The sequence below is a fragment of the Aedes aegypti genome, chromosome 3 (genome assembly GCF_002204515.2).
Source record: "Aedes aegypti strain LVP_AGWG chromosome 3, AaegL5.0 Primary Assembly, whole genome shotgun sequence".
NCBI classification, from domain to species: domain Eukaryota; kingdom Metazoa; phylum Arthropoda; class Insecta; order Diptera; family Culicidae; genus Aedes; species Aedes aegypti.
The window spans coordinates 398,428,806-398,443,369 of record NC_035109.1 but is presented as its reverse complement, the minus strand read 5'-3'; the positions used below and the strand labels follow the sequence as shown (position 1 = coordinate 398,443,369).

The window sequence follows — 14,564 nt, the reverse complement described above, 5'->3', positions numbered from 1 at the left end:
TTTTTTTGTGATTTATCAGTAAATTTATTTTTTAAAATCTTCTTAAATTCTTGGTGCAATCATCAGAAAATCGCTCTTGAATTCAAATAGGAACCCTTGACGAAAACTCCCCCACTCCGCACCGGACAACCCTCTCTGGCTCTTGAAAACTACTTAAGATATTTTTTACGGAAATCTTTCCAAGACTGAGTTCTGAAAATTCATTTTAAAATTCTTAGGTGAATCTTACAGAAATCGCTCTGGAATTATTCCGGAAATATTCAGGAATTCTTCCAGATAACAAAGTGGATTCTTCCAAAAACCCTGCGAATTTCCTTAAAATCACCCAGGGAACTCATCCGAAATAACTTGTGGAATTATTTTGGCAACTATTGTTAAATCCATTTGAAATATTTCCGTAAAAACTCTTCTGAATCTTCCGGAAGTCCTTTCATAAACCCCTAACAAATCGCCAGGACAGTTTTAAGAAAAAGTCCAGAATCATATTCGGAAGAATTCTGGATTCTTTCCGAGAAACCCAATCCGTTTCCGGAAAAATACTAGAACGATTAACAGTAAAAGAAAAAAAGGTTGAATCCTTGAATGGTGTCTGGAAGAAAAGTGGTATTTTTGGATGAAACTTAGAAGGTTTTATGGAAAACAAATCCAGAAAATAATCTGGAAGAACTTCCGAAAAAAAAATCCAGAATGCCACTGAATTCAAAAAAAACCGATTGGATTCAATACAGATAATCGAGAGAATAATCACAGAAAGATTGTTTGAAAAAATCTAGAACGAATGTCTAGGATGTAATTCCGAAAGAAAAACGAATAAAAAATCTGCAAGAATTCTCAAAAAAAAAAAAAAAAAAACTAGAAAGAAGGGATATTCGGAAGAGTCCCAGGTGTGTTCCAAGGATATTGACGAAAGAATCACAGAGACATTTCTAGAAGAATTTTAAAAACATTTTCAATAGAATCCTCGAAAGTTATTCGACAGCATCTTAGATTAATTCTGGAAGAATCCAAGAGGCACTCCTGTAAGAATCTTAAGAGTATTTCCGGAAGAATCTCAGATATATTACAGGTGGAATTACAGAAAAATAGTGCTAGGATAATTATTGTAAGATTGCTCTAAAACTATCCGGAAGAATTGCATCAGAAGTTTAAATAGAATATTTCGTATTTTCTGAAGAATCTTAGCAATTTTCTAGAATTTCGATGAATTCAATTTCCAGGATTTCAAAAGTAAACATTGAACAATAAATCTGATGTAATGATTTCTTTTTATGATGAAAATATAATTTTATCCAATAATATTTTCATTTTCACTGTTTAATCTCCTAATACACAACGCCGCTCTAAGATATTGTATTCCTTCTTTGATTGTTTAAATAAAATCAAAAGAATGAAACCGTTTTTCCTTAATATTTAGAAACCACAAAAGATTTTTTTAAACGGATAGAAATGTTCAAAACAAATTTAAACATCGAAAACCACAATCCATCGCCTATTGCACATAGTCATCATCTGGTGGAAACAGAACCCAAAAAGGGACGGAACGATATAGGTCATTCAGATGAATCGCTTACCGACCTCTATAAATAAGAAATCCCAATCCACCATACCTTTTGAGTTTCCTAATCGTTTCCTAAATCGATATTTGGACTCTTATAAAACAAACCCGCATTGAGGTTGGGTTTCTTGCCGGGCAACCATAACTGGACAGACTAGCTTTTTCGGAAGTGGCGCTTAAGCCGTCTGTTTATTAAGCCAGGGAACGGAACAGGAGGCGGAAAACCTAAAGCCGTATTTTACGTGATACACAGCATAGCATAGTTGCTAGGCGAACCGGGCATGCATTTGATTTCGTTGCTCGCTCCACAGTAGCATGCAACAGATTCAATGGTTCAACAACAACTCCTGCTCAAACTGTTTCGATATCTTGTCGAAATATTTATTTGGGTTTTAAATAAAAATTGGAGGATACGACGATTGCTTTTGTTTATGAAAAGCGTTGAACTAGCGGTTTGGTTAAAAAGTAGGGTAGAAGCTCTGGTTTAGGCCATACGCCAGTTGTAGCCATAGGAGATTATACACCGTTTTACATAGCCAATCAGCATGAAACCTTTTGTGTTCAGTAGATCACATTCACATGATAGTGCTACATTCATTTACTCGTCCAAATTGCCTCAAAACATAAGAAAACAACTCGTTTTCCTTATAATTCTAACTCCCATACACCTAATTTGGCCAGGGCACTCCTAATTTGGCCACTCTCATGAGAAATCAATGCGATTGGCCAATTCAGGAACCGAAGATAAATCTCTGGCCGAAACTGGTTCCGTTGGCCTATATTGACCAACGGGATTTTCAAAGCGAAAAAATGGTCGTAGCTCAGTTTTGATATTTTACACACATAATATTGATTGAAAGCTTGCATTTGATATATTTGTAGTATAAATACGGCTTCCCATTTATTTTTTATTGACATTTTCTATTAGGCTGGCCAAAACCGGTGCTTTTACCCTACAGTTTTTATTTGAAGCAGATGGGATGGGATGAGTGTTGTTACATGATAACAATACTTCGTCCAACAGGAGCACTAGCTTCGGAAAAAAATCAACTAAATTCAATTTCCACTTGCCGTCAGGATCACAGTTTCAAAGCTGCTTGGCACCATCCAACACATTTCCAAGTACCTTCTCCGTTATAGTGCATCACAATTTCACGTGCTCAACTGCATTCCTCCCTGCAAGGTGGTGGACACCCGAAACGGAATCGCGCCAAACAACCAAACAGTTTTGTCTCGGAACATATTTTCCGTTTCCCACATTGAAAATTTATGATACACTTGAAAGTGGTTGCCTCGGCGGAAAACTGGTACAAACCTATCGTCGTTGTGTACAGGGACCTTCCTTAGCCGAGTTGTTCGAGTCCGCGGCTAGAAAGCAAAGCCATGCTGAAGGTGTGTGGGTTCGATTCCCGATCGGTCCAGGATCTTTTCTTAATGGAAATTTCCTTGACATCCCTGGGAATAGAGTATCATCGTACATGCCGCACGATATACAAGTGCGCAACTATTGCAAAGAAAGCTCTCAGTCAATAACTGTGTAAGCGCTCTTAGAATACTACACTGAGAAGCAGGCTCTGTCCCAGTGAGGACGTACATGCCAAGAAGAAGAAGAAACCTATCGTTGTAGTAGTTGCACTTTGAGGATGACGATCCTGTCAGTTGGAGATGACGACTGCAAAAGGTGCGAGACTTACGAAGGACCTTTGCGTTGACCGGAGTTTCGTTTCGTTGAGATGGATTTCGAATCCAAAGCAAAAATGAAACACTCCATTGCATTGGAAGTTCCGTCCATAAATCGACTAATTTTCCCATTTCCATTCCATTGCGCGTTCCTAATGGCCATGTAGAATGTAGAGACGCTGACTGCTAAGGGTATGCGATATGCACATATTGCACTCATCGAACAGAATCCCGACGTTGGAATTGCTTTACCAGTCATTGCTTGAGCGATGTTTTGCATTAAAGTCATCAATGACAATTTTTTATTTTGACTTATTGCGAGTCAATTTCCCCAAGTAAGTTTGAAGCTAATTAATTTGATAGGGAGCAATGCAAAGACAAAGGCTGTTATGAATGAATATTTACCAAGCTGTGTTTCAGCTGAAACACCCAAAGTTCAAAAATTTTGGTTTCAAATGACGAAAAAAGTTGATGTTTTTTACGCCTAGGAATGATGATATCAACTCCACCACATCTCCTTCCAGTCGATCATTACGATAAACAAAAATGTCTGGATCTCTTTTGAGTTTGGATCTAAGTTTCAAATAAGTCTCAGTAATAACCGCTATATGTATTAAGGTGCCAATGGAATGTATGGGAAAAATTTTGCCATCGAATTTCAAAAATGGTTTTTCTCCTCGAAAAGTCCCCATGCAAAATTTGAGCTCAATCGGACTTCATTAAGTGGACCCCCAGAGCGGTCAAAGTTTGGCTTTTTTGACCCATGAAAAATCTCCAAAGGGGGGGTTTGGTACATGAAATTTCCGAAATCGAAATTTTTTTTTTGATGCCAGATGTCTTAGAAATGCATGAAACGTCGAGATCTGGTATTATTTGGAAAAAATCGACTTTTTGGGACTTAGTAAATTTTTGAGTTGGGGGAGTGAATTGAATTTCAAATGAACGATTTGAATTCAATTGCTGAGAAATTCAAGGCAATAGTATTGAAACATATCCTATATCATTATTGGCCACTGAAAGCATATTATATATGATATTTCATTAGAGTGGTTCATTTACTTTCCATTAGGGTGGTCCTTTTTGTTAAAAAATAAAAAAAAAATAAAAAATAGAATTTTAATTGAATATTGAAGACAATAGTATTGGGACATCTCTCACATTATCGTAAGCCATTTTCTACATTTAATTTGTGGTATTTTATTAGGGTGGTTTACTTATTTTGATATTTCATTGGGAAGGCTCACTTATATTCCATTACGGTGGTTCTTTAAAAAAATTGAGACTTGGAATGAAATAATAAATACAAGAGTAATTAAACTTCTCCTATGTCATCGTAGGCCACTGTTAACATATAATAAGTGATATTTCATTGGGGCTATTGTCCTCAGTTTTGCATAAGGGTGATCATTTAATTTGTAAATTAAAAAAAAATATTCTCAAAAGATCTAACAAATCAACTTTGTTTGTATAGTTTTGAATCATGATTCTTCATTGGCATGCAACTCTTCGTTAAGATATTTTCATTAAGGTTTTCTTTTGAATAGTTAAAATAAAACGTTCCAGTAACAATAATCAGTGAATTCAGTGAAGCACAACTCTAACTGCCATAATCAAAATACAGATAAAAAAGGAATGAAATAACTTTTGACGTATTCAAATTATGACAATAGCTTGATGGGCGACGATGAAGGGCAACAAAAGTGTTTAGTTTATATTTTCAAAAGAGATTCTTAGCCTTGGGCTCCTTCATTCCCGAACCAAAAGTACATTGCCTTCTGCTTGCTAAAGTACACGCGATTCGGTTGTGACAACGTAGGCAATTCCAGTTTTAACAATCAGTTCTCGTTTATTCTTCAAAGATGTAACAAAATTCCTTATAGAAATTTCGTCGGAATTTCATATGGATTTTTTCGTTGGAGTTTTCAACCGAATTTTCTTTGGAGTTTCCTTTGGGATTTTAATCGGAATTTCCTTCGAAATTCCTTTTAAAATTTTTTATTGGACTTTTCTACGAAATTTCCTTTGAAATTTTCTACGGAATTTTCATCAAAATTGGAAATTTATCCTGAATTTGCTTTGGAATATCCTGTGTAATTTTCTTCGGTATCTTTAGAAGTACCCTTTTGAATTTTCTGTGGTATTTCCTTCGAAATGAAGTGTCCTTCGAAATTTCATTCTAGAGTTTGTTTCGGAATTTCCTGTGTAATTATCTTTGGAGCTGCCTTCAGAATTGTATTCGAAATATTATTTGGAATTTGTTTCGAAGCATTGGAATTAACTTTGGAATTTCCTTCGAAATTTTCCTTGGAGCTTTCTTCGGAATTTCATTTGGGAATGCTTTTGGACCTTTGAAATTTAGTGCGGAATATTCTTAGAAATTTTTTTTTAAAATTTTCTTTGGAATTTCTACAGAGTTTTCTTGAGAATTGCCTTACAAATTTGCTTTGGATATTCCATAGAAAATTCCTTAGAAATTTTCTACGAAATTTCCTTTTAACTTCCTTTTTTCATTGCAATTTGCTTCGGGATTTGCTTTGGAATTTTCTTTGGAATTTCCTTAGAAATTCCCTTTTGAATATGCTTTGGATATTTTTCAGAATTGTCGTCGGAATGTGCTTCAGAATTTCTTTTAGAATTTTATTCAGTTTTTTTTTAATATTTTTTTTCGGGATTTCCCTTATATTTTGAAAGTTTCCATCGAAGTTTCCATTGGAATTTCTTTTAGAGCTGTGATTTTTTTTCGAAATTTCTGTTTTGAATTTCATTCGGAATTTGCTTTGAATTTTTTTATGGAATTTCCTATGGAGTTTTTGGAATTTCCTTTGGAATTTTTCACGGAGTTTTCTTCGGAATTTTCTTTGGATTTTTTTCGGAATTTCCTTTGGAATTTTCTACGCAATTTTCGTCAGAATTTGCTATGAAATTTGCTTCGGATATTTCGTTGGATTTTTTTTAGTTTCCTTCGGAATTAACTTTGGAATTTCCGTCGAAATTTCCTTAGGAGTATCCTTTAAAATTCCTTTGCAGTTTTCTTTGATGCTACTTATCAAATTTTCTTCAGAATTTCCTTTGGAATTCCTTTATTCCTTCCTTCAAAATTCTCTTCGAAATTTCTTTCGAAATTTCGTTTGAAGTTTACTTCCAAATTGGTTATAGAGTTTCCTCGGAATTTCCTTTGGAATTTCCTATGGAGATTTCGGAATTTTATTTAGAAGTTTTGATTGGAATTTTTTACGGAATTTTTCTTTGGACTGTTTTAAGTAATTTTCATCCAAATTTCCGTTAAATTTCCTTCGAATTGATTTTTCGAAATTTTCTTAGGAGTATCCTTTACAATTCCTTTGTATTCTTCGGAACTTCATATCTCATTTACTTCAGAATTCCCTTTGAAATTTCTTCATGAATATCTTTCAGTAAGTTGCTTCAGGAAGTTATTTTGGATTTCTTTGGAATTACTTTCCGAATTTCCTTCTTCAGTTCTTCAAAATTTTCTTCGGCGTTTCCTTTGGAATTTCATTCGGAATTTCCTTCCGTATTTCCCCTTGAATTTTCTTTGGAATTTCCTCTGGAATTTCTTTCGAGATTTTCTCTGGAATTTCCTTCCGAATTTTCTCTGGAATTTCCTTCAGAATTTTCTCTAGAATTTCCTTTGGAATTTCCTCTGGAATTTCGGATTTTTTTTTTTTGGAATTGCCTTCGGAATTTCCTTTGGAATTCGCTTCGGAAGTTCCTTTGAAATTTCTTATGGAATTTCCTTTGAAATTTTTTTTAGAGCTGGCTTCGGAATTTCATTTGGAATTTTCTGCGCAATTTTCGTCCGACTTTTCTTTGGAATTTGCTTCGGAACATCCTTCAAAAATCTATTCGGATTTATTTTTATGGAATTTCTTTTTGAATTTGCTTTGGAATTTCTTTCAGTATTTGTTTTGGAATTTCGTTTGGAATTTATTTTGGAGCTACCTTCGGGATTTAATTTGGAATTTTTTACGTTATTTTCGTCGAAATTTACTTTGCAATTTGCTTCGGAATTTCCTCTGGAATTTCTTTCGAGATTTTCTCTGGAATTTCCTTCCGAATTTTCTCTGGAATTTCCTTCAGAATTTTCTCTAGAATTTCCTTTGGAATTTCCTCTGGAATTTCCTTCGGAATTTCTTCTAGAATTTCTTGCAAAATTTCCTCTGGAATTTCCCGAGAAATTTCCTCTGGAATTTCCCGAGAAATTTCGTCTGGAATTTCCTTCGGAATTTCCTCTGGAATTTCTTTCGGAATTTCCACTGGAATTTCCTTCGTAATTCCCTATGGAATTTCCGTTGGAATTTCCCTTGGAATTTCCTTCGGTATTTCCTTCAGAATTTTCTCTAGAATTTCCTTTGGAATTTGCAAAACTAAATTGGAAAGGTCACTGAGGCTCAATGCTTGATCTCTGAGATGAGTGCATCTGAAATCACGAAGTAGCAAGCGGATTTTGTATGAGACGAGGACTCCGCACTGGTTCAGCTTAGTGAAGTGTTGCATTCCGAATGAAAATCACGCAAAACTTATCAAAAGGACCTTTCTAACAATGAGAGGCTTTCTAGAAAATTTGTATGTTGTTAACTAAGTTACCTTTACATTTTTCGTCGAACATTACGCAAATATTATGTAGTAGTCCACACCATAATATATCGGTCTGTAGATATTAAGGTTGAAATTTTTACAATGACACCATAATTAAGGAAAATATCACGAATCTAATGAAGGAAATGCCCTACAATGATGAAAGAGGTGATAAAATACTATTGTTTTTAATATCCCATTCAAATTATGATTTTTCGACAGAGGCCCACCCTAATGGAAAATAAGTGAACCACTCTAATAAAATACCACATATTAAATGTAGAAAATGGCTTACGGTAATGTGAGAGATGTTCCAATACTATTGTCTTCAATATTCAATTAAAATTCTATTTTTTATTTTTTTTTTATTTTTTAACAAAAAGGACCACCCTAATGGAAAGTAAATGAACCACTCTAATGAAATGTCACATATAATATGCTTTCAGTGGCCAACAATGATATAGGATTATTTCAATACTATTGCCTTGAATTTCTCAGCAATTGAATTCAAATCGTTCATTTCAAATTCAATTCACTCCCCCAACTCAAAAATTTACTAAGTCCCAAAAGGCCGATTTTTTCAAAAAAAAAAATTTTTCCAAATAACACCAGATCTCGACGTTTCATGCATTTCTAAGACATTTGGCATCAAAAAAAAAAAATTCGATTTAGGAAATTTCAAGTCCTTGGAGATTTTTCATGGGTCAAAAAAGCCAAACTTTGACCGCTTTGGGGGTCCACTAAATGAAGTCCGATTGAGCTCAAATTTTGCATGGGGACTTTTTTCGAGGAGACAAAACTTTTGAGCACTACCATTTTTTGAAATTCGAAAAATCGATTTTCATTGGCACCCTAATATGTATGTTAAAAGCTGTTTCGACAACGTTACGTTAAACACTTAAGAAAAAATAGTCAAAACTAGTGTCAGGCAAAGTGATAGACAGAATTGTCTTAGTAAAACCCTAGAGAAGTTTTCGAAAAAAATTCCAAATAGCTCCAAACAAAAATGGTTTATTTTTGGACATAATACTTGTTTTGATGAAGAAGTTCAGAATTTGTCGAAATAAATAAACAATTTAATATTGATGGATTCCATTCAATCCCGTGGAATTCCATTTCGAAGCACCACTGGCGCAAACGTTCGAAATAACGCATACCCTCATCGTCTGCATCCGAACACTGCTACTTCCGGCAACGGTAGGCCGATTTCCCTTCAGCGACCAATCCGAATAGAATAGAGGCCATGGAATTTGCCGATAATAAGCGGAGTGGGAGGGGAATTCAAGCCTTCGGACCGAATCGCGCTTCGGTATCGCATGCCGAAAGTATTGATATTAATGGAGCAGAAATTATTAGAATAAATGTCGGAGCGCGCTAATGAAAATGGATGGATGCAATTTGAATATTCGCTCATTTTTACATCGAACTGCGGCGGGTTAGGTGGCCAAGGGTTGGGAAACGAGCTAAGGGGGAATGTTTTATGACCCTGCGATGGACCTTTGGCGAAGAAGTAGAAGAAGAGAGATTAAGGGTGCGCATGAAAAGAGGCCGGAAAACGGAAAGTGCGAGCCTTTCGTCGTCGCGTCGTCGTCGTCGTCGTTTACCGAAGTGCGATGGAATGTCGAAGGAAATCATTTAGCTCCAGCTATCCAGCAGTTTCAATCGGGTGCGGATTTATCCAGGGGAAACAATGGCCAATATGAGAAAGTGATAACGAGGAAAGGAATGAAATAAGGGTTTTGGGGTGATGTATGGGATGAAGGGGCTAGTTGCTTTTATTGGATGGGATTGCTCGTAAATCTGATAGTAAGTTGTGTTGGCTAGAGGAGGATATTACTCATTCTTATTACGAGTGATAAGCATTTGTGGTTATTCGCATTTTGTGGTTTGATATGGATTAGAAGTGTCTTTTTTATAAAAAGCGTATTTATAACAATTTCACTTCAGAACTCACTAGTCCACTTGAAAATCAAGTAACTCAGAACTTCGAAAATATTCTCAATCAAGAGAACGTTTTCAACAATTCCTGTGCGACTGTTTTGAAAGAGCTGAGAACTATTATTAAAATCTTAAATAACATGAAAGCTCTTTGCGATGATGGAATTTTTAACATTCTCATCAAGAAACTTCCAGAAAGTAGCTTATCATTCTTGGTTGATATATTTAACAAATGTTTTCATTTGGCATATTTTCTTGGAAAATGATAAAATTCCGAAGTATTACCAATTTTGAAACCAGACAAAAATGCTGCCAAAACTTCTAGAAAAATACATGGACATGTGCATAAATAATTGAGCTTTAACCAAATTAAAATGAAAGTGTTTGCCTAACACAGAACTCCTTGCTATAAGAAACGAATGTAATGTTTCAAATGATACTAATAATCAAATCGAAAGTTTGAGAAACAAGCAGTAAAACCCTCCCGTCGTTCGCTACTAATGAAGTAAATACACAGTACGTGACAGAGCACGGAAGTATGAATTTCTTTCACCAATCGGAACTTTCCGATTCATGCACGCAGAACAAGGCTGGAAATGAATTTGGCCAAATGTCGGTGTAGATTCACTTCGATAACTCAATAAAAGCGATAAATTGCACCTGCGTTCTGGCTACGTTGGCGCTGTTGGATGGTGATACTTTGCAACTTAATCTCGAATCATGCAGACAGGTCGCATCTGCCGATGACTGGTGTGTTGAAGCTTCAAGTTGAGCCGAAAGTTTTCCAACTGAAAATTTTACCTGGTTACACATGTTTTCTTCCTGTTATTTGGTTTTGATTTTCACCTACAAAATCCAAAATTTCAAAGTAAACATGGGATTCATCTACAAATCTTAACTTCATTCTGTTTTAGTAGGTTTCATTCCGATGGGGATCCATAAATCAATTCCAGCTGGAATCAAAGTATTCTTTCAGGAGAAAATTCAGGGATACCTTCCAGAGCGGAAATACCCAGATTCGTTAACCGAGGGAATCCCCAGATTCATTAGGGAACTCTCGGATAAATTCCGGAGGGAATCCCCGGATTCATTCTGGAGGGAATCTCCGGATTCATTCCGGAGGGAATCTTCGGATTCATTTCGGAGGGAATTCTCAGATTCATTCCGGAGGGAATCCACGGATTCATTCCGGTGAAATTCTCCGGATTCATTCCGGAGGGAATCCCCGGATTCATTTCGGAGGGAATCCCCGGATTCATTCTGGAGGGAATCCTCGGATTCATTCTGGAGTGAATCCTCGGATTCATTCCGGAGGGAATCCCCGGATTCATTCCGGAGGGAATCCCCGGATTCATTCCGGAGGGAATCCCTGGATTCATTCCGAAGGGAATACCCGGATTCATTCCGGATAAAATCCCCGGATTCATTCCGGAGGGAATCCTCGGATTCATTCCGGAGGAAATCCCCGGATTCATTCCGGAGGAAATCCCCGGATTCATTCCGGAGGGAATCCCCGGAATCATTCCGGAGGGAATCCCCGGATTCATTCCGGAGGAAATCCCCGGATTCATTCCGGAGGGAATCCCCGGATTCATTCCGGAGGGAATCCCCGGATTCATTCCGGAGGGAATTCTCAGATTCATTCCAGAGAGAATCCCCGGATTCATTCCGGAGGAAATCCCCGGAATTATTTCGGAGGGAATCTCCGGATTCATTCCGAGGGAATCCCCGGAATTATTCCGGAAAGAATTCACGGATTCATTCTGGAGGGAATCCCCGGAATTATTCCGGAAAGAATTCACGGATTCATTCTGGAGGGAATCCCCGGATTTATTCCGGAGGACATCTCCGGATTCATTTCGGAGGAAATCCTCGGATTCATTCCGGAGGAAATCCCCGGATTCATTCCGGAGGGAATCCTGGAATTCATTCCGGAGGGAATCCCCTGGATTATTCCGGAGGGAATCCCCTGGTTTATTCCGGAGGGAATAAACGAAATTCAAATTATCAAAATTTTAAGTCAACTATTGCATAACAAGTGAGAATACTATATATTTAAAATCACCAAGACACAATGTGAGGTAGCAGTGAAACAACGCTTCAAATCATTTGGAGTCTTCAGTGCATTTGTTAATCGAATGATAAGAAACAAGTGCGCTGAAAACACCAAGATTATTTGACGTGTCGTTTTCCAGGTACAACACATTATGTCTTGGAAAATTTCAATTGTCAATACTCAACTTATCCATAACTTTTGGAACAATAGTTTTCAAACAACTATTTCAATGGTTCTCAAAAATTGAGATTAATTGTAACCCGTCAGAAACAAATTAAATGCATTTCATGTGATTTCAAAGAAACAAAGGCAACATTCTATGTCCTCAACTCATTCGAAGTTTATTTCAAGGAAACCAACGTCTACAATTCGTCCACGCCCTCCCTAATCCTCGACTTCGACCAAATTCCTCCGAATGACTTCCTCGATTTCTTGGATCATCCTCGCGCGCAATCCTTTGGGAACGGTCCGTCCAGTAGGCACTGCCGATTGCTTAATTTCCGCCACAAGTTGCTTAAGCTCTTCGATTTGCGACAGAAGCCCATCGATTGTCGTCTGTTGGGCCTGAAGTTCGGTGGACACTGCCTCAAGCTGTTCGGTTTGTTCCTTCACCAACTTGGTCAGTGATTCGATGTGCCGTGACTGCTTTTGCTCGGTATCCAGCATAGTGGTCAACTGACTCTGGAGTTGCTCCTTGTCTTCCAAGTCGATCGTGTTGTTGCGGATATCCCTGATGTTGAGCATGCGATAAACCGCTGCGCTAAGTTGCACACTTTTGTGACAATCCTGTGCTTGGTAATAGTAGTTCTCAAGTTGTTCCCATGCTTGGAGCATTGAGATGAAACCAGCTCGCCAACGACAATCAAATAGATTGCTATAATCTTGGTACGTACGTAGAGATGGAAAGTTCTCTGTTTTGAAATCTTTGATGTACTTCAAACTGTTAGACATTATACTCAATGTGGTCAAACTTGGCATGGTCCATGCATCAAAATCAATTTCCATCAGGTAATTATTATCTAACTTGAATGTTTCCAGCCTCGGTAGCTCAAAAGAATTGACAGCGGTCAGGTAATAAATCCTATTGCTTGATAAGTCAACGTATGTAAGCTTTCCCAATCCATTAAGTTCATCCAGGTCTACAACCTCAATTTTGTTGTAGCTTAAATCCAAAACTGTAAGAGTTTTGAGCTTTTCTACATTTTTGGGAATACTTTCCAGTTGATTCTGAGTGATCGTCAATCGCTCCAGCTCTTCGTTTTCAGTCTCGCCAATAATCACATCGTGCGTTAAACTGGAAGTGGCTATCAGTTCCTGGAGATCGTCCTTGAGAAATATCTTGGACACTGATCCCTGGCTAATCGTTAACTTACTAACCCACCTCATGCGTTGAACTACTTCCGGTGAGAAATAATCAATTTTTACGTTTACAAGTTCAATATTTGCATGGACTGGGAACTTAAAAGACCCGAGATTAGAAGAATTTAATTGCAAATCATGTATAGAGCATTGCTCGGAATTGTAATGGTTGCTGCATTGCTGTGAGAAAACCAAATGCGAACTTGAAAGGGCTCTGAAACAAACATTATGAAAATAAGCCGAACTTATGACGAAATTTTCGATTTATACTTACAGCAACACACCGATAGTGATGCCAAAAAACTTCCTTCCCGAACTTCCCATTCTCGTAGCTAGAGAGATACTGATTATGCTTAGCAGAGTTACTCGAATCGTAGTGTGCTTCCATGAATTGATGGTGCCGTCCACGGTAAAAAGAAGCAAGGTATTATACTCCGAAAAATGTCATTTGGCAGTGACGTCATTCCGATTGCAAACTCGAAAGAGTGAAAAAGAATGCAAGGCTTGCTCTCTTTTACTATCCAGTTAGCCTCATGCTTGACGATAGGAATGACGACACATGTTTTGATTGAAAACCGTTGTTTACACGTGGGTATAGCCTACCTTGTTGTGTATACCGTGGTGCTGTCAATGTTGCAGAAGGACGTTCGTATCAAAAACAGGTTTCTTTGTCTTTCGTGTGTGACTCTGCACAATCAACCTATCGCATTCTACCGACTGTGTATGAATAGCATGAAATTTGTTGTTTCTGCCTTGAAATAAACTTGGAATCAAATTGTCAAAGGCATACATCTTACGAGAACTCGACAAAGTAAATTAAATAAAAGGATAGACATGATTGTAGCGGGAATCAAATTCAGTATATGTGCTTTCTCAATCTTGTTCTCTAGACTAACTAAAAATACTCTTATCACTCAGCGTTATGCTATTCTGCTATAATCAGACGAGGTGACGTAAGTGGTATTTGTATTTTAAGCTTGTTTTGTAATAAAGCTATATGCCGCCGAAGATCGTCCCTAGCACTCGGCGTTCGAAAACTCCAAGAGCTTACAAGGGCTCCATCCCATTACCCCGAACGCCACTACCCCGAATGAGTCATTACCCCGAACGCCACTACCCCGAATAGTATGAGATACAGTGCAGTATCTTGTTTGCGGGCAAAAATGCGTCTCTAATGAAAACAGGTAATAAATGGCGCGTAAAATTCGTCATTAAAATGTTCATCATATATTTTCCCTTCTTTTACATGCCAGCTATTATTTCGAAACATCTTGTTAGCAACTATCTTCTTCTCATTCTTTCTAAGACAGTGCCTGTGCCTTTCCACCCCATCGTTCCATTTTTGTATGGAAATTTTGCATATTCTGTATGGACTGTAAC

At 37.3% G+C, this 14,564-nt stretch overlaps 1 protein-coding gene across 1 annotated transcript; it reads right to left on the bottom strand.

Moving 5' to 3' along the window:
- Window positions 1-12,146: 12,146 nt before the first annotated feature.
- On the bottom strand, window positions 12,147-13,577 carry LOC5576315 (protein flightless-1 homolog). Its single transcript, XM_021855103.1, has 2 exons — window positions 13,459-13,577; window positions 12,147-13,398 (listed from the first exon to the last, which is right to left on the bottom strand). Exons 1-2 carry the CDS (start codon window positions 13,506-13,508, stop codon window positions 12,210-12,212), a joined length of 1,239 nt encoding a protein of 412 aa, XP_021710795.1. The 5' UTR covers window positions 13,509-13,577; the 3' UTR covers window positions 12,147-12,209.
- Window positions 13,578-14,564: the final 987 nt, after the last annotated feature.

Coding starts and splice junctions, on each gene's coding strand:
- LOC5576315 (XM_021855103.1), bottom strand. CDS start 13,508: ATGGGAAGTTCGGGAAGGAAGTTTTTTGGCATCACTATCGGTGTGTTG. Junction 13,399..13,458: donor ATCACTATCGGTGTGTTGCT/GTAAGTATAAAT, acceptor TGTTTGTTTCAG/AGCCCTTTCAAGTTCGCATT.